General features: G+C 33.2%; 1 protein-coding gene and 1 long non-coding RNA gene across 4 annotated transcripts; one reads left to right on the forward strand and one right to left on the reverse strand.

Moving 5' to 3' along the window:
* Positions 1 to 2,214: 2,214 nt before the first annotated feature.
* LOC126808413 (divergent protein kinase domain 2A) lies at positions 2,215 to 8,569 on the reverse strand. 2 transcript variants are annotated; one of them, XM_050533111.2, is made up of 6 exons: positions 8,522 to 8,569; positions 7,745 to 7,852; positions 6,963 to 7,075; positions 6,444 to 6,566; positions 4,861 to 5,038; positions 2,215 to 4,213 (listed from the first exon to the last, which is right to left on the reverse strand). In XM_050533111.2, exons 3-6 carry the CDS (start codon positions 7,068 to 7,070, stop codon positions 3,816 to 3,818), a joined length of 807 nt encoding a protein of 268 aa, XP_050389068.1. In that variant the 5' UTR covers positions 7,071 to 7,075; positions 7,745 to 7,852; positions 8,522 to 8,569; the 3' UTR covers positions 2,215 to 3,815. The 2 variants fall into 2 exon arrangements, with proteins under 2 accessions (XP_050389068.1, XP_050389067.1); XM_050533110.2 differs by having other exon boundaries at positions 6,963 to 7,852.
* Positions 8,570 to 8,796: 227 nt separating this feature from the next.
* LOC126808421 (uncharacterized) lies at positions 8,797 to 18,523 on the forward strand. Of its 2 annotated transcripts, none has more exons than XR_007674631.2 (7): positions 8,797 to 8,932; positions 10,081 to 10,244; positions 14,149 to 14,216; positions 14,718 to 14,816; positions 15,263 to 15,400; positions 15,831 to 15,951; positions 18,053 to 18,523. It is a non-coding gene; the product is annotated as an uncharacterized LOC126808421 (long non-coding RNA). The 2 variants fall into 2 exon arrangements; XR_007674630.2 differs by having other exon boundaries at positions 8,808 to 8,932; positions 10,078 to 10,244.
* Positions 18,524 to 18,551: the final 28 nt, after the last annotated feature.

Raw genomic sequence — 18,551 nt, forward strand, 5'->3', positions numbered from 1 at the left:
CTGACTGTTATTTTTTTTATCTACATTTCATGTCCATCTATCTACATGTCAAAACTTTGGAGAGGTTTAACTAGTTAGGATTGTTCCACTAGTAATAATAAGGATGAACCCTAGTAGGCATATTAAGCTACAAGTAATAGTTTTCGTTTTCAAATTTGGAGGGATTGTTCTGCTAGTCATATGAAATACACATGTAAATTCAGTCAAGCAGTTGGATTTATAAAAGTTATTGCCCCTTCTTTTTTTTCGAATTTTATGTTAACATTGCCCATATAGAGTAGTATAAAATTTGACAACTTAAGATGAGTTGAAACAGGACAGAAACAGATAAGCAAGTAGTATTAATTAGATTGGAATTAAATAGACTAAATTTTCATAAAATATAAAAGTCAAGTATATTCCATCCCAAACAGTAACACAGCAAAGGGGCTTGTCACCTGAGAAAAATCCCAGATTAGATTTGTTTGCAAGCACTAAGACAAATCCCATGCTTCATTGATATGTGATCAAGGGCCACAACTATAGAAGTAATTATATATGCAATAGCTTTTTTTTGCTATATGAATTTGCAGTACATGTATTTGTATGTATGACCCAACCCCAAATGGTGGACAGAGAGAGGCAATATAAATACATAGACTGCATCAAAATGATACTGGCCAGTTTTTTATATTTGATTTTCATAATCATAACCTATAAAGTTACAGCGGCTAAGTGGGTAAGACGCTGACTCACTAGCCAGCATTGGCCGAGGAAGTTCATCCAGATTTTCCAGCGTGGTTAACCCTTGTCAGTGATGCAGGATGGAGGGCTTGACAGGGACAGCTGTCTAGTCGTTCGGATGTTACGAAAAACCGAGGTCCCGAGTACACATTGGCGTGCACATAAAAGATCCCTTGACAGTTGGAATTTGATTTAAGAGTAGGCTGTAGTGCCGCTGTGTAGGCAAAGTTTCCCTCATAGCACACTGTATGGCGTATGCCCATCTTCATTAGCCCAGTTCGAGGAGAACAGTAGGACATTAAACCCCATTTCATTTTATAAAGTTACATAGAAAGCGGTGGTTATGCAAGATACGCACACATTTTCCAAGAAATGGACAAGAGAACAAGCTAAATAAAAGAAGATATTTTTTGTACAATCAGGGGCCATAATCCAGAAGGTTACGGTCCGATATGCATGAATATCTACAGGAACCTAGATCTTCGGGATATAAACATATTTTAAGTTTCAACAAAATAAGATAAAAATTGTGATCTCTAGAGGGTTCACCACCTTGGTAATACATACTTTGACACTATTTGCGTACAAAAAGCGGACATTTTGTCAGGCAGTTTCGATCCGATTTTACGAAATTCGAATTCAACCATCATTATGGTATAACCGTGATATATTTAACCGGTTTTTAAAATCGGATAAAAATTGTGACCTCTAGAGGGACCACAAGCTAAAAACGCTATTTTTTGTACAAACAAAGGCCATAATTCAGAAAGTCACAATCTGATATGCGCGAATAATGACAGGAGCCAAGATCTTTGGGTTATAAACATAAATTTCAAGTTTCATCAAAATTCTGACATCTGGAGGGTCCACAACCTTCATATACCAAATTCTTTACACTATTTGAGTATGAGGGGCGGCCATTTAGTCCGGCAGTTTCGGTCCGATTGTCACGAAATTTGAACTCAGCTGGAATTACGGTGTAGTGGTGATATAATCGTACTTTTTTTTTAAATCGGATAATAATTGTGACCTCTAGAGGGACCACAAGCTAAAAACGCGGTTTTTCGTACAATCTGGGGCCATAATTCAGGAAGTTACGGTCCGATGTGAGCGAATATCGAAATGAACCTAGATCTTTGGGTTATAAACATGCATTTTAATTTTCATCAAAATCAGATAAAAATTGTGACCTCTAGAGTGTCCACAAGCTAAACAAATGATTTTTCGTACAATCAGGGGCCATGATTCATGAAGTTATGACCTGATACATGCCAATATCGAGAGGAACCGATATCTTTGGGAGAAAGACCTATATTTCAATTTCGTCAAAATCAGATAAAAATTGTGACCTGTAGAGTGTCCACAAACAAAGAGGGCATAATATGTCCACATGAAAATGTATTTACGATATACATCAATTCATAAACTGGCTGTATATATATTAGAGAAATATACATAGATGTGAAACTAAAGTAAAACAACTTCATTAAATAATAGAATATTAGGTTTATTACAAAAATGGAGTCAAGATATTGGAATGACCCCAACATAACAAAAATCGATGTACATAGAACAGTCTATTAAATATTACCTTACTTTCATTTCTGTTTTAATTCTGCCGTGAACCTTCAACTTTATAAATTATACAAACAGAAATGACATTAAGATCTAATTTTAATTGCTAAATGAGCCAATCATTCACACTTTTAACAGTCATTCATCTACATTGAGAACTACATTAGAAAGAATATGGACAGGTATTGAGTTGCATTCACCATAACCCCACTACCATAACTTTTTTCAAAAAAAAAAAAATTCTTATCCAAAATACAATGTTTGGGCCAAAAATCTAGGCAAAAATTGTTCTACAGTCCTTATAAAAGAGGGTTAAAATAGCTATTACCGGTACATTTTGACATTATTGAGGGGATCAACATGTTTAAACAATCTTTATGTGAAAGGGAACAATAAAAAAATAACATTGTAAAACTTTGTGATAAATATCTACCAAATTTTGATAGTAACATTAGACAATAACAATATTAAATAAATTTTGTTCAACCACAGTATAACATACACACACTTTCATACCCAAATTGAGGCAAGCCTTGAAAAAATATCTGGCATATACATATACATTTATCTTAACAATATGTACAATATCATTAACAAACAAATTATCTTAATAAAATATTTCTGTTATATGCATTAGTCAGGGTTACATCATGTTGATATCTTTCATTAAGACATAGAATGGAATGGTGGTTAATGTTTCTTCTACATAATGCTTTGGTCATTTTGAGAGATGCATATGGTAATATTTATTTATACAGTTACATCTGCAATGCGAGGCTAGGACATTTTGCCTGGACATATGGACTTTCATCAACTCTTTCTTGATTTCCAAATTATTTGGCCAGTAAGCACTACGACTGACAAGTGAAGGAAGGGTTTTAATAATCCTGAAGGTTCTCCTCCAGTTTTCTTGGTAGATTTTTCATGAACTCTGTATCTTACCAATAACACTTACAGCTGAAAAGACTGGTATAACCTGTCTTAAGCATGGACAAGGATCTACCATACCAACTCAGGCAACTGTCGTTGAATTTGACCTTCTTGTCTGATATTAAGATGCCATTATAGTTTAAAATCAAGAGAATGTATAATCATCGTAGAATAAGTGACATAAGCCAGAAAGCCAGGTATACATGTATGAGAGAGAATGGTGGGTATATGAGAAAGAAAGCACTGCAAAATTGGTTAAAACATCAGTGAAACATGGACGAGGTCGAGGAAATGAGAACGCCTTGGATACGAGTTAGGACAGATATATTTGTGGTAATTCAAGCAAAGTGGGTCGAGATATGAACAAGGACTGGGTTATGAGAAGGGAATGAGCGTGATATGACCAAGAAGGACTCGGATATGGACTTTATAATCTGGGTTTTGAACAAGATGGTCTGGGTTATAAACAAGATGGGAAAGGATACGACTGTGATTATCATTAAACTGCTAAAATTACCTGTATCAAACTGATCACAAAAACCAGAAAACCTTGATTATCATGAAAAGCAAGTTAAGGCTGTGGTATATTATTCATTAGTTTTTGAATCGTCTTTAGTTTTAAGAGCATCCAAAATATTCACATTTATATCTTTTGCTGGTTTCATTTTCCTCAACTGATCCAATGCTTCTATAAGTCTTTCTTTAATTATAATTCGTCCTTTTGGTTTTGAAGGACGAGCACATTCATTGAGCATGCCATCTAATTCCCAATCATTCTTGGCATAATCTGGCATATCATGTAATAATCCTCCCGGCATGCCAGGTTCGCTGCCGTACTGTGACAACAGATTTCGACACGCCGCATAGTAATTATGATCTGAGTTGACATGTCTACACAGATTATTGGTACTAAATGTTAAACAGTTTTCTCCATTACATTCATCAAAATCACTTTCATATAAATCATTCCATCCACGAGGTTTTGCTGAAATATAAATATTATAATATGGCAATGGATATATGAAATGAGCAGAACTAATATATAACAATCAATGTCAACTAAATAATTAATCTTTGGCCAATTAATTGATAACAGTCGGTGATAAAACAAAACTATGTTGTCTTATTTACTACAAGTCATCACCCCCCGATCAAGTTTGTCTGGTTTCTTATATGTGCCAGCATTAACACAAACATGATTCATACATCATACACATATAGGCCGGTATTCCATGTATGCACGTTTTATATGCAAACGGTTCCATTACATTTGCATTAGACCTACTTTTTCGCCAGCAAAAATGCTTGCAGAAATGCCACGAAAATGTGTATATGGTAACAGGCCTAAGTCTTATATTCAACAAAACTATTTTTTGTATTTCCATGGTGGACAATGGGATGGAGAGAATTTTCTAGTACAGGAGAGTAGCCGTTGACGCTGCATGAGTGGAATGGAAATAAGGCTGAAGATATTTCTCTGCTTAGGATTCAAACGACGGACATTCGTTTCAAAAAATGAGAGCTGGAGGCAATACTTATTTGGGAAAAAATACCTTTATGGACCTGGGTCTAAACATTCTAATCTAATCTGCTTTTATGTTCTTGAAACAGTAACAATCTAGTGTCACTTACTTGCTTCAACAGCCATTTTATCTACTACAATTATATTTTCAGCATCAATAATTCGAACTTTTCCACCAGCATCTACAGCAAAGTTTTCATACTGTATATCTGTCCAATATAATATAAAATCGTCTCTATTTTCTGTCATCTTTAAAGCCATTTTCATTATTTGATAGGCAATATCTACCTGAAATAAATATTTAAACATGCATTATACAAGAGCTAAATCTCTGCCTATTCCAGGTCTTTCTTTAGGTCTAAAATGTTATCTAAATTATTAATTAGACATTAAATAACTTATCCAGACCATAATCAACTCACGATGCACTCGTTAGTCTGCGATATTTACAGGATTTGAATACATTTTGTGATGGATAATTTAACGCAAAAATGGATAATCGTGACTTGGTTTATTAGCATACCAATGTTAATAATGACGACCGAGACTAGCCGATAATTGAATAGGTAATATCTCGGTTCAGAGTGAAAAAATTTGACAGAAATTATTAGCATATTTTGTTTTCATTATCTATTTTTTTAATTATTATAGTGAGAACTGTCAACTTTATTATCTAATAATACCTGATACCCCTTTAATGAACTTTTATAAATTTTATGTTTAAGGATGAAAAAAGAAATCTAGCCATATCAAGTCTTTAAATCGTGATAATAATAAGAACCCTCAAGTGTTTACAGTAACAATAATATATCATCTGGTATATTAATATCATATTCAAAAATATTCTAAAGTAGCATATATTCACATAATTAAAACATATCAAGCCTTATATTATGTTTACAGTAATATATTGTATCTTGTAGTTCATGAATATCACCGATTCACTGGAGATTCCATGCATGTTTTTTTTTTTTTGTTGGTTAAATCTATTTGTTAAGGCCAGCTCAATTTCCGTCAAGGTCGCTGAGATGTGATTGTTGGCAATATTGTGCACTGGGGCTAAGTCCAAGGTTAGGGTTAGAGTTGGCCTTATCAAATAGATCTTTTTTGTCCTACTACTGCCATCTGTATCTAAGCATGGATGAATGCATTATGAGCAATAAAGAGCGTAATAATGTACATGCTACAATCTAACACAATAGTCAAATCAAATCAAAAATTACTCAAGGACCAAGGTAAGTTTAAGTCATCCCTTCGGCATTTTAGTCATGTTTTATCCGGACTCGAAAATTTGCTGTGGAAGTGGACGTTAAAGCCAACTGCCTCCTGATAATCATCTCCAATAGAAGGCTTGATCTTGCTTTAACTACGTACATTTTATCAAGGCCTTTACGTAATACCCTGTATATTGCGGCACTAATTTCGATTGGGTACAAGCCCAACTTGTGTGCCTATCAAATTGCTCGACCGTCGGGAATACCAAGTCTCACGCTTTCAAGCTAAAATGTCTACCTGTGATAATCGAGTTGCAAAGTTCAAAGTTCATTCAATGTCAAGGTTTCCGTGGAGGTCGCGATGTCACAACCTCTGATTGGACGCTACTGCTCACGTGTCTGTAGATAACATAGCTATAAGTTTGGGAATTGTGAACATGCCTGATTATATGAAAATAAGTTTTGATGTAATCTTATACCCTTTTCTCAAAAGATGCATGATAGAATTCTTGAAGAGGTCTTCCACCGTGTTCAGATACAATGAAACGACCGCAAGCACCATAATATTCAGGAAATGGCCAACCCTCACGAGCAGGAAATGTCTGGAATAAAAGAAAAAAAATATTTACATTAACATAAAATAAGAAGTTGTAAAATAATGTAAATGTTTCAAATTGAACTTACTGTTAACTCAGTAAAGACTCAAAAATGTTCAATTTGTTCAACATAAAAACCTTGTCCCATCGACCATCTTTGGGTGCATTTTAGGATCACTATCATTATGATCAATTGATTTGAATTAGTATTAAATTACAAGATATCCTGGAAAACTTAAAATAAATACAAAAAGAAGGAATTGTGTTCAACATTACAGCCTACATTGTAAATCAGTACCTTAGATCAAGGTTTTTCATTGCATATTGAAAATAATACAACCCTTTAACAAAAAATATACACAGGAAATTATGTCCTGCTTTAGAGTATTATACTATATTTACCTGCATGACTAAGGGTTCTGTATTTACTTTAGAAAGATACCATAACTGTACTTTATCTCTGTACATTATATCATCCTGATTCAGTCTTTCTTTATAATATGACCACATTCTATCTAATAAACGATATGACGCACAAGTAAACATTGAAACAGTTAATGAGCTTAAATGTTTTGGTAGAATCGGTTTGTCTTTAAGACTATATGGAGTAGAGCCTTTATATATAACTCTTGCGATGTCACATCCAGGTTCTCTATTAGCATCTTTACATACTTCATTGTCAACTTCCACAAGTTCCTTGTCCAGAGCAAGTTTTTTCAGAACCACATTATGTTCTTTATACACATGCTTCCCAAAATGAACATTTTTTACATTAACAACGTCCAAAAAACGCAATTTTGACCACCCTGTCAATTTGACTTGATCAGTCAACAGAAAACCACAAGCGCTCATTCCATAACATGCTGGACATTTATCTGTTTCTAAAAAACTCTCGCTTTGAAGATCATTAGTGAAAACTATTTTGTATATTGACCAATATAAATATAGTGAGAATAAAAGAGAAAAGACCAACATAAATTTAGCTCGGGTCGGTAGCTGTTTATATCGTAATTGTGAGTCATTGACGACTCTTTGTATTTCTTTAGCCGACGTTGCCATGCTTGGGTTTTGTCTCCTTCGAGTTATTTCTCTAGCACCTGGTAACATGGCGGCTGGTCCATCTATTGGAAGCAGACGGACTACTGTAAAGACGAAATAAATACAGGTAACTTTAATAATAGTACTTGTTACTGGGGATCAATAGCCACACCAAGCTTGCTGCCCATTCTAAACTGGTATAACTTTGGGCTTTTTCATAAACACTTCACTGACTTTTTTATTTCTTTATGCATCTGAAACAAAATAACAATAGGCCAACATGTACATTATACATAAATCATTGCAACAATATGGTAGGCCACAGTAGGCCTACACAACTGACAGGATATCAAGTTATCATTGATAGTAGCTTTGTAGCCTACATGTAATCTTTGATCAATTTGTAACTTTAAAAACAATTTTGACTGTCATAAAATATATATATTTTTTTCAAAATATTGACCGTAACAGGTTCTTTTATTAATATACTATACTAACTATAGGCCAGGGGATATAGAGTAGGCCTACACACTATAACAACAGTAGTGCTACAAATTAAACATTTGAGTTTTGCAGTATTTCCACAGAAACTGATCTGATAGTGATAATATATGGATTCTGACAACTGTCACAACAGTATATCAGGACTGTCGTTCAAGAGATGTGAATATTATATGAGTCATCATATTATTATTATTAATTAAACAATTCATTATAAAAATTAAACAATTTTAGTGTGAAATTTACAAAATGAGTTCAAACAGGCTTCAGCATTACATTAATAAGATGTTGTAATTGATTATGTTAATGTAGCCATGTGGCCGGGGAGTAGTCGTCCTACAGTTACTAATAATGGCAACGTATTTTGTAAATAAATAACTCCACACTAGTTCAGCTTTGAACGTAGGTTTCATTACACTCACATATCAGCCCTGCGCCTTCCTATCCACCTGGTAGTCAACATCATCAAGTGGTCCGTAATAAGAAAGAGACTGGACAATCATGTATTGTATTCATACTCTCAAAACAGATTTTAAAATAGCCTTTCTGTTCATATTTTACCGTTATCATTGATTTTATCGTGAGTATGAAATACATGAAAGCAATATAATAATTATTACAAGTGCTGTATGCCAGATTAATATATTCTTAACCGCCTTCTATCCAAGCAAAAATTCAAATTTTTAATGTATTTGAGACTTCATAATATTTTGGTCATATGGCGGAAAACTTGAGAAGTGTTTCTTCACTTTTATTATTTCCATTTTATTTTACTCCATAGATCTGAAAAAAGCGGTAACCCTAAAAAAGCTGGTGGCCCTTTCATACAGTTGGTAGGTCAATAAATAAAATGTAAAATAAACTCTGCTTAACTTTACCTCTCAAATAAATAAATGGGAGATTTCGATTTACAACAAAAACAACAACTTTTTTAAAATTATTTTAAGCAGCTACACTGTGACTGTCTGAACCATCATCGTAAATTTTAAATGGATTTCTCTGATTATGAATAAACTACTTGACTTTGGTTATTATAAACTTACCTGTGTTTTTGAAATTACCTCCGGTTAAATAAAATCCATTATACAACTTAATATCACTGAGAATAAAAAAGTTCTCTCTTGTAAAATTGAACTAAAAAAATTGGACATCGAAAAATACAAAAATGGAAGCTAATTACGTCACTTATCGGGACAGATCATTTCATAGAAGGGTGTCTCAGTAAGGCTTGTCTATTGTAACGGTGTTTGGCTCTTTCACGACAATTCAGATTTTGTGTATGAATAAGCTACTGCTCTCGGACCCAGTGGCAGTGGCAGTAATGAGTTGGGCGTTTACAAACATACACCTGTAGTCCGTTATTTTGTTTCCGTCCGATGTATTTTACATTTGCCTCCGCAAAATTAATAGCCGAGGCCATTGAATCATTGAATAGGTATATAATATTATTATTTTTGTCTTATAGGTTTTGTTTTGTGTGTAGTGCGGTTCTCCTGCACTTACTTTTTGAATCCCAATTTCTTATTGCTAGTCTTACATGTACATGTACATAGTTCAATCTGATTAAAATACAGATATATTTTGTTTAGTTTTTTTATACTTTCCATGGCCTCTAGTACATGAAGATCTGACCGGTTATAGTGGAAGGTCACGTTAGGGGTCATCCGAGTGGATTTTGATCCTATGATGTCAGGCATTGATTAACCAATCAATGTCAATGTTGCTGTTTCTAGTTGGGTAACAGTTCCGTGCAATGCACACCAAGAACTTGCTGTAACAGAGGGTTTCATTGGCTAATCCCTCACATCAACCAAAATGCAGGTTATGTAACAACTTTTCCAGATCCTAGTGTAGTACTAGAGTAAAACAAAATTTTGAGCTATACAAAACAAAACGAAATAGGATCTGTGTTTCAATCAGATTGTACATAGTTAGAAATATAATTCGACTGTTTCCTAGATGTATTTTGTTTTTTTAGCAGATGAAAGATGGCAGAAGATGGAGCCACAATTTCATCTACATGTGCTGATATATTTAGTTCTGGTATAGCAGAAAATGTTACCGTAAAGTCTAATGCACAATCCTCAGATGATACCTATGATACACAACTACTTGGATTTACACCAAAATCTTTTTGTAATGGAAGTAAGAAACATATCTCTGTCACTAATTTTGCATGCTATAAGAATACACACAGGTACATTTGTACTGTGTGTGTATTTATTAAATATTAAAGAAATTTTCCCACTTCCAGAGATTTTAGTGACCAAACCATGCAAAATTTGAAAAGATCTTTAAAACATGAATGTCCCTTGCACATGTTTGTAATGCATGTAAAAAAAGAAAAAGATCCCTTGGCAGTTTAAATTTAAAGAAGAGTAGGAGCAACCACTACTGGAGGCAGACCACCATTAAATTTCATCATCTCGGTACCCACGAATTGTAGTTCGTCTATTTATAGCAATTCTCTCTCTCTCTCTTTTCTCCCCTTTTGCATGCCCATTTGTGTTGATTTTTTGGTCTAGAATGGACGAAGAGGGTTTGAATTAACATTTTCTGCCAGGTTTTGGTAAATATTCATGATTTTGAGGCAGAAGGATAAGAGGGTTATCAGGTTAGCTACGGCGATATGTACGGCAACTAGTTACATGTTTTTAGTATGCTTCTTCAAGTTTGTGTATCTCAAAATTTTGGTGGTCAACCTCATACAAATTTTAGTGCAAAGACATGACCATTTGTTCCTCTGTCTGTAGTGAAAAGCATTCAGCCCAACGAAAATTTGGGGAAAAGTTGGAGGTGGGCAAAGAGGCCAGAATTAACATTGAAGTCAATGGGGAAATTAATGGTGGTCTGCCTCCTATATGAAAACAACCTGACAGTGGATGAAAGGCCTAAATTTGATGATATGATCTCCAAATTGTCAGAAAATGTGATATATGGCATTTTGATGGTAAAAAATGTGAAATGGTAAAATTTCAAAAATATTTGACAAATTTGGGAGGGGAAATTTTGATTTTAGTCAAAATTTTGTGATTTTCAGTGTTTATTTACTTTTCAAAATTAGTGGAATGTATTTTAATGTATTATTTTTTACTTTTTCTGCATTATAATTGTTAGACGGGAAGAAAGTATCATAATTTCACTCAATTTTGCCTAAAAATCATGATAAATTGTCTGAAATTCTTCAGATTACCCCCAATATTGCTGTCAAAATTTTAATTATTCATCTGTTGTAAAATGAACCAAAATGTCTTGCATGTCTTTATTTTCATTGTTAAATAACTTGGCAAGGATCCATGTGTTTGTCAGATATTGAAAAAGTATTCATGTGTTTGTCAAAAATTTAAAAATTAAGAAATTTAGTCTAATTATGTTCTGCTTAGGTGTGTTAGAATTTTCAAAACATGAGTGAACTGCATTTTGCTGCTGTTTTCCTCAGGCTTAACACAATTTTAATCTTTCAAAACCTGAAATTGTTGCATTTCCCTTCTCGAGAAAGTAAAATCTATGTGTTTGCAGGGAAATTTATCTGTCTTAATTTCATTTAGACTGGCTCACCCTCCCCACCCCACCCCTTTTCTTGAAGATGATATTTGGATATTCAATTGAACATTTGTTGACTCCAAATTAGCAGTAATCTGATTTTGTGCTTGAATTGTAACCGAGCATTTTATTTGACACAAACAAATAGTTACATATAAGATTTCAAGGATTTCTAAGACTTTTTGTTTATGGTCAAACATGTAATCCTATGACATTTCTTCCAAATGAGTCCACACCCCAAAATGGATATGTTGTAGATGTGTTTTTTGCAGCTTAATGTTTTACATTTTGAATGTAAATCTATTATTTGTGGTGATCTTTGAAAATGTGGCACTTACAGGGCAATAAAATATTAATTAATAGCCTTTTCATACCCCTTTTATGCTTTGAATTATGTCAGAACTCCCTTTTTCCATCTCATTTTGTCAGGACATTGATGTAAAGATTAAAACAACTTGCTTCCACATAATATTTACACTATGTAATTTTAAGGATACCTCTGACTGTTAAAGTATTTTAAAAACTGAAATATTCCCATTTTTTAAAAAAAAAATAGTGCTTTGCGACCCTTTTATTAGAGTGGCTGGTTGTCACCTAAATACAGCATTTATTTTACATTTATCAATCCATATTTTAATAAATAATTCATACTTCGTATAACAAACTGTGTTTGTATGTATGTATATAAGCCAGGGATAGAAAAACATGGCTTTTAGCCATATTCCATCAACAGTATTACTTATGTGGACACAAGTGGGATTTGTTACCACACCAACATTTTTAGAGGGTGGGCTTACAGGTTTCACTATAGTTCCTTACAGTTACCTTCAATGCAACAAATTTGCAGCTTGTCTTTCTGTATACCGGCCAAGGTTTCTAGAAATAAATGCTTTTCATCTCAGACTTTCCCAGAAATAGGGAAATATTAGCATTTTGAGCCATACAAAGTGTCAAAAATGGACCATTTTGTAGAAAAAGGTAAAAGAAAGTCAATTTTTGAAAAATATTCCAATATTTTGAATATTTTTGATGTGACTTGTCTGAAACTCTTTAAATCTTTTCGCAGAACTCACATTTCGACAAAATTAAGAAAGAATCTTCAATTCTAGAACAAAAGGCCCATGGACCTGAGCTGCAATCCGGTATACAAAACACTACATAACTTTAAAGGGTCACCATTTCTGCAGTAATTATTTTTTTCTGATTCTGTATTATAATAATTTTGCAAAAATAAATGTGAAGCTATAAAGAAAAGAATTTTGATGATATATGAACTTATAAAACCATATAGGAGGCAGACCACCATTAAATTTCATCATCTCGGTACCCACGAATTGTAGTTCGTCTATTTATAGCAATTCTCTCTCTCTCTCTTTTCTCCCCTTTTGCATGCCCATTTGTGTTGATTTTTTGGTCTAGAATGGACGAAGAGGGTTTGAATTAACATTTTCTGCCAGGTTTTGGTAAATATTCATGATATTGAGGCAGAAGGATAAGAGGGTTATCAGGTTAGCTACGGCGATATGTACGGCAACTAGTTACATGTTTTTAGTATGCTTCTTCAAGTTTGTGTATCTCAAAATTTTGGTGGTCAACCTCATACAAATTTTAGTGCAAAGACATGACCATTTGTTCCTCTGTCTGTAGTGAAAAGCATTCAGCCCAACGAAAATTTGGGGAAAAGTTGGAGGTGGGCAAAGAGGCCAGAATTAACATTGAAGTCAATGGGGAAATTAATGGTGGTCTGCCTCCTACTGTCTAGGCAAAATTATCCCCCTTGTATATCCAATGTAGTCTTTGGGGATGCTCGATTGAATGTTCCAGAATTGAATTCTATTAAACCCAAAAATGGTGACAGTTGAGTGAAAATGGGGATTTGTGGCTAGAACACATGCGCCAACTGCATGAGAAAATATCTCAACCAACCCTGACAGCTGAAACATGTTAGTTGTGTTTAAAGGACAATATTGGTGTCAGTCATTATAAAATATGTGATAGAGCTCGTTAAATACATCCCAAATATAATTTTAACACAGAGATCATTGCTACGGGAGTTGTGTAACAAGCACGTGAAGAAACGGGAAGTGACGATAAACATGACAAACAATGAGTTGTCCTTCTATATAACTGACTGAAGTAACGAGCGGTAACAGACAAACGATCGAATTTCATTTCACTGATAATTCTGTTGCACCAAATTGCAGTACTTCTTGTCATGTCACACAAAACACTACAGAAAAATTATCCTTTAATAATAGTTTCCTTAAAGCACATCTCCAATTAAATGATTTCTCTCATATATATACATAGTATTATAATTTTAACAATAATGACCCAGACATTGTACGTGTACCGGTCTGGTAAATACCTTGAAAAAAGTTTTAATATGGCACAATAAGTGTCATACAGCTATTTTAAGAAATATCTGTAGTGACTCCTTTAAAGGTTTCGATATGGACACATAATAGTTCTATTAAATTTGTGATAATGTTGTAATTATTTTTAGTTTATAATGCCATGAACCAGTATCTAGTGGATGGATTGGAGGCCATGAAAAACTATTTAATTTCACGTGTAAGTTAATTCTTAATGTAGTTTAATACACATCATGCAGCATGGCATTACAATAAATTTCAATTCAAATGTCTTTAGTAATAATGATAATGATTTGCATATTATTACCGGTACGTCAGGTTTTGGGATAGAATATACTGTTTTGTATACAGAATTATTAAAGTTATCCAATACTATCATAATTACTAGAGGTTATTGTCAGGGTCAGTACAATACAGGGATAAAAAGTGTCTTATGGAAAGACACAAGAATTTGACACCTACATGAAGCTATAATAAATTGAAGATCAAACATCCCACCAGCTTTAACTGGAGTAGCTTAGTTTATAGAATTATCCTTTACAAGTTGGACACCTATCATCACTGCCATTCTCTGTGATCCTTGAATTCGGACAGAGAAGAGTAAATCTTTTTTCACCATTTAGATTAATCATATTATCAGTAGTATACTTTTATAATATTTTGATCACTGTAATGTAATGATTAATTAATTATATTTCAGCATGGTGATGTAATGTCAAATGATGATTTAAATGATGGAGTTATGAATATTCAGCAAAAAGTTATGGAAGAATTTGATACCACATTCGATAAATTTGAGGTTTATTAATATGTTATTTATATATATTAAACATAAAAATTTCACAAATAACTTTGAATGACATCTGGTCCAAATTTTTTTAGAATCAAAAACCTTAACAGTACTTTCATTTGAAAAACATGCATGACTTATAAATTTGAACTTAAAACTGCTGCATCCCATCATTGGATTGGCTGATTTATCTCAAATTTTAGACAGAAGCTAATTGTAATATCCTTTATGTACCTGTAGTAGCCTCTATTACCAAAATTATCACTGTGTACTGTCTTGGGATTATTAAAGGTCCAATAAAAAACCTGATTGCCAGTTAATTTTTGCTGCTTTGCTAGATGACAATTATTTGTTGTTGCATTTTACTCCACCATCCAGAGTTCTGTTAATTAATCAGTCAAGTTTTCTGTTAGTAATGAATGTAATTTTTAAAAACCTCTTAATTTTGCGTTCAGGTGTATGCATTTAACAATGTGATGAATGTACCCTCACATGCCGTATTACCAGAAGATGAAATTCAGCTAAAACCAGTAGCACCAGAAAATGAAAATATTGAATTACAAATCAAGGAATTAAAAGAAAGTATTCTAGCTGTAAGAATTACTTAATTTTCTTATATAGTGTAACTTTTAATGTTTCATACATAATGAATGGTGTCTTTGATTCCTATGGACACATGGGTCGATCAGGTCGGTTTTTGATCTATATACACCATAGTCATAATATTATTACTCACTGGAATACAAAAATCACGACAGTATAGCTGGTTACCAGGGAGTTGTCAATGCACACATCTCTGCTGAAGACAGGTTTATCCAGGCACAAGGTGATAACTAGTTTGCCAGTTCCCCCTAAAACTGTATTAAAATAGGTTGAGATGGTTGCTTGGAACCAGAATCAAAAATTTTAAGAGTCTTGCATACAAAAATAGCGTAAATTTCTCCTGTAATCATAAAGTATGAATATTAACATTCAGCTGGCCAATGTATAAATGTAGTTTAAACTTATATACATATTTTACAGATAAAATTAGCAAATGCTAATGCACAAAAAGAACTAGAACTAGCAGTGATGACCCAAGAGGAACTTGATAAGATACTTAATAAAATGGAAGAATATTATCCAATCTTGTCTTCTTCATCAGGTACAGTGATATTCAATAATATGTGATAATAATTGTATTTTTCATAAGCGTCGGTTATTGGTTATTAAATATGGCACTCATCTGAGATCACCTTATAATAAGGTTCTTGACCATTTTATTAACTATATAATTTGTGAAACTTTACACTGTATTTATGAAATGCATAATACAGCGTTTCAGTCCTCGAAATTAAGAATTTTCTAGTACAGCACAAAAAGATGAAAAATGCCATGGCAGAAGGAACTGCTATGGCACCACAGCATTTTTTGTACATCAAAATCAATAATTTCCTGAATATTTCAAGATGGATAAATTTATTTATTATACATATGATAAACAAAACTAATCTAAGTGGTATTACATATACCATTATTATAGTTATTATTACTGTGGCAAATATGCCAGTACAGGCCCATGTGTGGCACTGGCATTCGTAACGGATTCCGGACTGCCATATACTTCACAGCTTACTTTGCAGTAAATACGTTTAACAAAATTACTGTCGTCGGATTGTAACTCATAGCCAATGCTATCCAGTTTCCCGTTATCGACGCGCAAATAGTTCATAAAATGAATTTGATATTTATTGTTTGTTTGGCATATTATTGTTACCACACTAAAACAGATCTATTTTATGATATTTTGGTATGAAAGAATAGCAAGAAAATAAATATGATGAACTTTTACGCTTCGTTACATAGGGCGTAGTAATTATAAACAAAGATTGTGAATCAGTCCAGGTCCTTAATACGTGACAAACGATACAGTTAAAAATACAAATGACGAGAATGGTAACATTGTTCATGCATTAGCCAGAGTAACCAGGCAACAATCCTGCACCCTATGTGTAGTTTAGTTTATAATCGTTGAAAATAACACCACTGTAACGGTAAAGCATGGATAGGCCTACAGCACATGGGTTAAAAGTGTATTCAATAATTGCAATATATTTGTCCGAATTTCATATACAAAATGATAAAAAAAATATATATTGACGTTATTACATGGTCAGATGGCATCCTCCAGGTACTATTCTATAAACGGTACATTAGTCATTATTAGGATCATAAGACCTATCACGGCAAAAAAAAATTGAATTATACCATGGCAGACGGGGGTTGTGTCGACTTTTACCATGGTTTTGCTGTTTGCCGTGGTTAATTTGGAGCGCTTATGTTTATGCATAGAAATTCAGATAGAATATTGGCAAAAAAGACATGAATAAACATGTTAAACAAACTAGTGTACAATGTATGACTGACAGCTGCATAAGGTTTGAAGTCTAGACACATTAAAATTACAGGTATTGTTGTCTCCATGTGACCATTAAGAGACTGCTTGCTTGATACAGGATTGATGATATAAATAGAGAATCTCCTACCAGTCTTTTTTGATATCAAAAAATATCAACACAAGTTGATAAAGTAACAAAAAACGAGGCTCTGCCGAGTTTTTTTTACTTTATCAACGAGTGTTGATATTTTTTGCTATCAAAAAAGACGAGTAGGAGATTTTATTTATCACCCAATCCCTTCTTACATGCACAAATAGATAAATATAATTCTTTGCTGTAGATTTCACTTTCACTGAACATTACGGCGTAGTGATACATCATTTTTTGACAGCAATTCAACCATTGCAAAGTCCTTTATATTGACCCAGTGTTTCCATCAAGGTCAATTAAATAACAATAGTTCATTTTTAATTTAAAAAGTTATTTTTAATAAGAAATGAACTGTTCTTTGAAAAAAAAAAAAGTAGTTCCTTTTCAACTGACCAATCAAATTCATGTAAAGCGATATCTCCTAAGGAGATATGAAATATATCACACAAGCGATATCTACTGTAGAATGTATTATTGGGTGATAAAAACGTTTGTCAACCTTGATAATGAATGATAGTAGAGAATTTAATGTATGCCATCTACATGTACCAGCAGCCTTTTTGTGGACCATAAAGAGTTCCTTCCTTTTATGACAGTGCTGAAATGCATTATTTTCAGTTTCTAAAGTTGGAAATGAATATTTGTATGTTATTAAAGCACTTAAGCACAGAATCAAATCAGTGAATTGTTTATTAATATTCCTTTTTGTTTTAACAGAAATAAAAGATGCTATTGATTTCTCCATGAAAGAAATGCTGAAATTGGTACCTCATTAAAGCTGAAAAATAAATCTCATTTCTGACCTTTCAGAAAACATTAGTATAAAGAGGTATTATCACTTCCAGAAGGGAAGGCGGATGTAAATAATTTGAAAAATATATTCAGATTAACCGTAGACTGGCTTGATTATTGAAAATACAAGTACTGGCCTGCTTTAAGTAATAAATCTTGTACAAGCATTATTGAATGACTGCCTGGTGAAGATGACAGAAGTCATAGGGCCTCTTTTAAGTGCTAAAATATTGTAACAAACAGTTCCATAAAGTGTTTCAGGAGTTAGTATAGCTTGTAAAAATTTATATTGTTTTTATTCCTTTTACTTGTAAATATATTATGTAATTAAAATAACTGCTAAGATAATTACTATGTATATATATATACACACAAAACATGAACTGTAAAACCAAACATGTGATTTATTTGTTAGCTTGCTTGG

Source organism: Patella vulgata, chromosome 1, assembly GCF_932274485.2.
Source record: "Patella vulgata chromosome 1, xgPatVulg1.2, whole genome shotgun sequence".
NCBI lineage: Eukaryota > Metazoa > Mollusca > Gastropoda > Patellidae > Patella > Patella vulgata.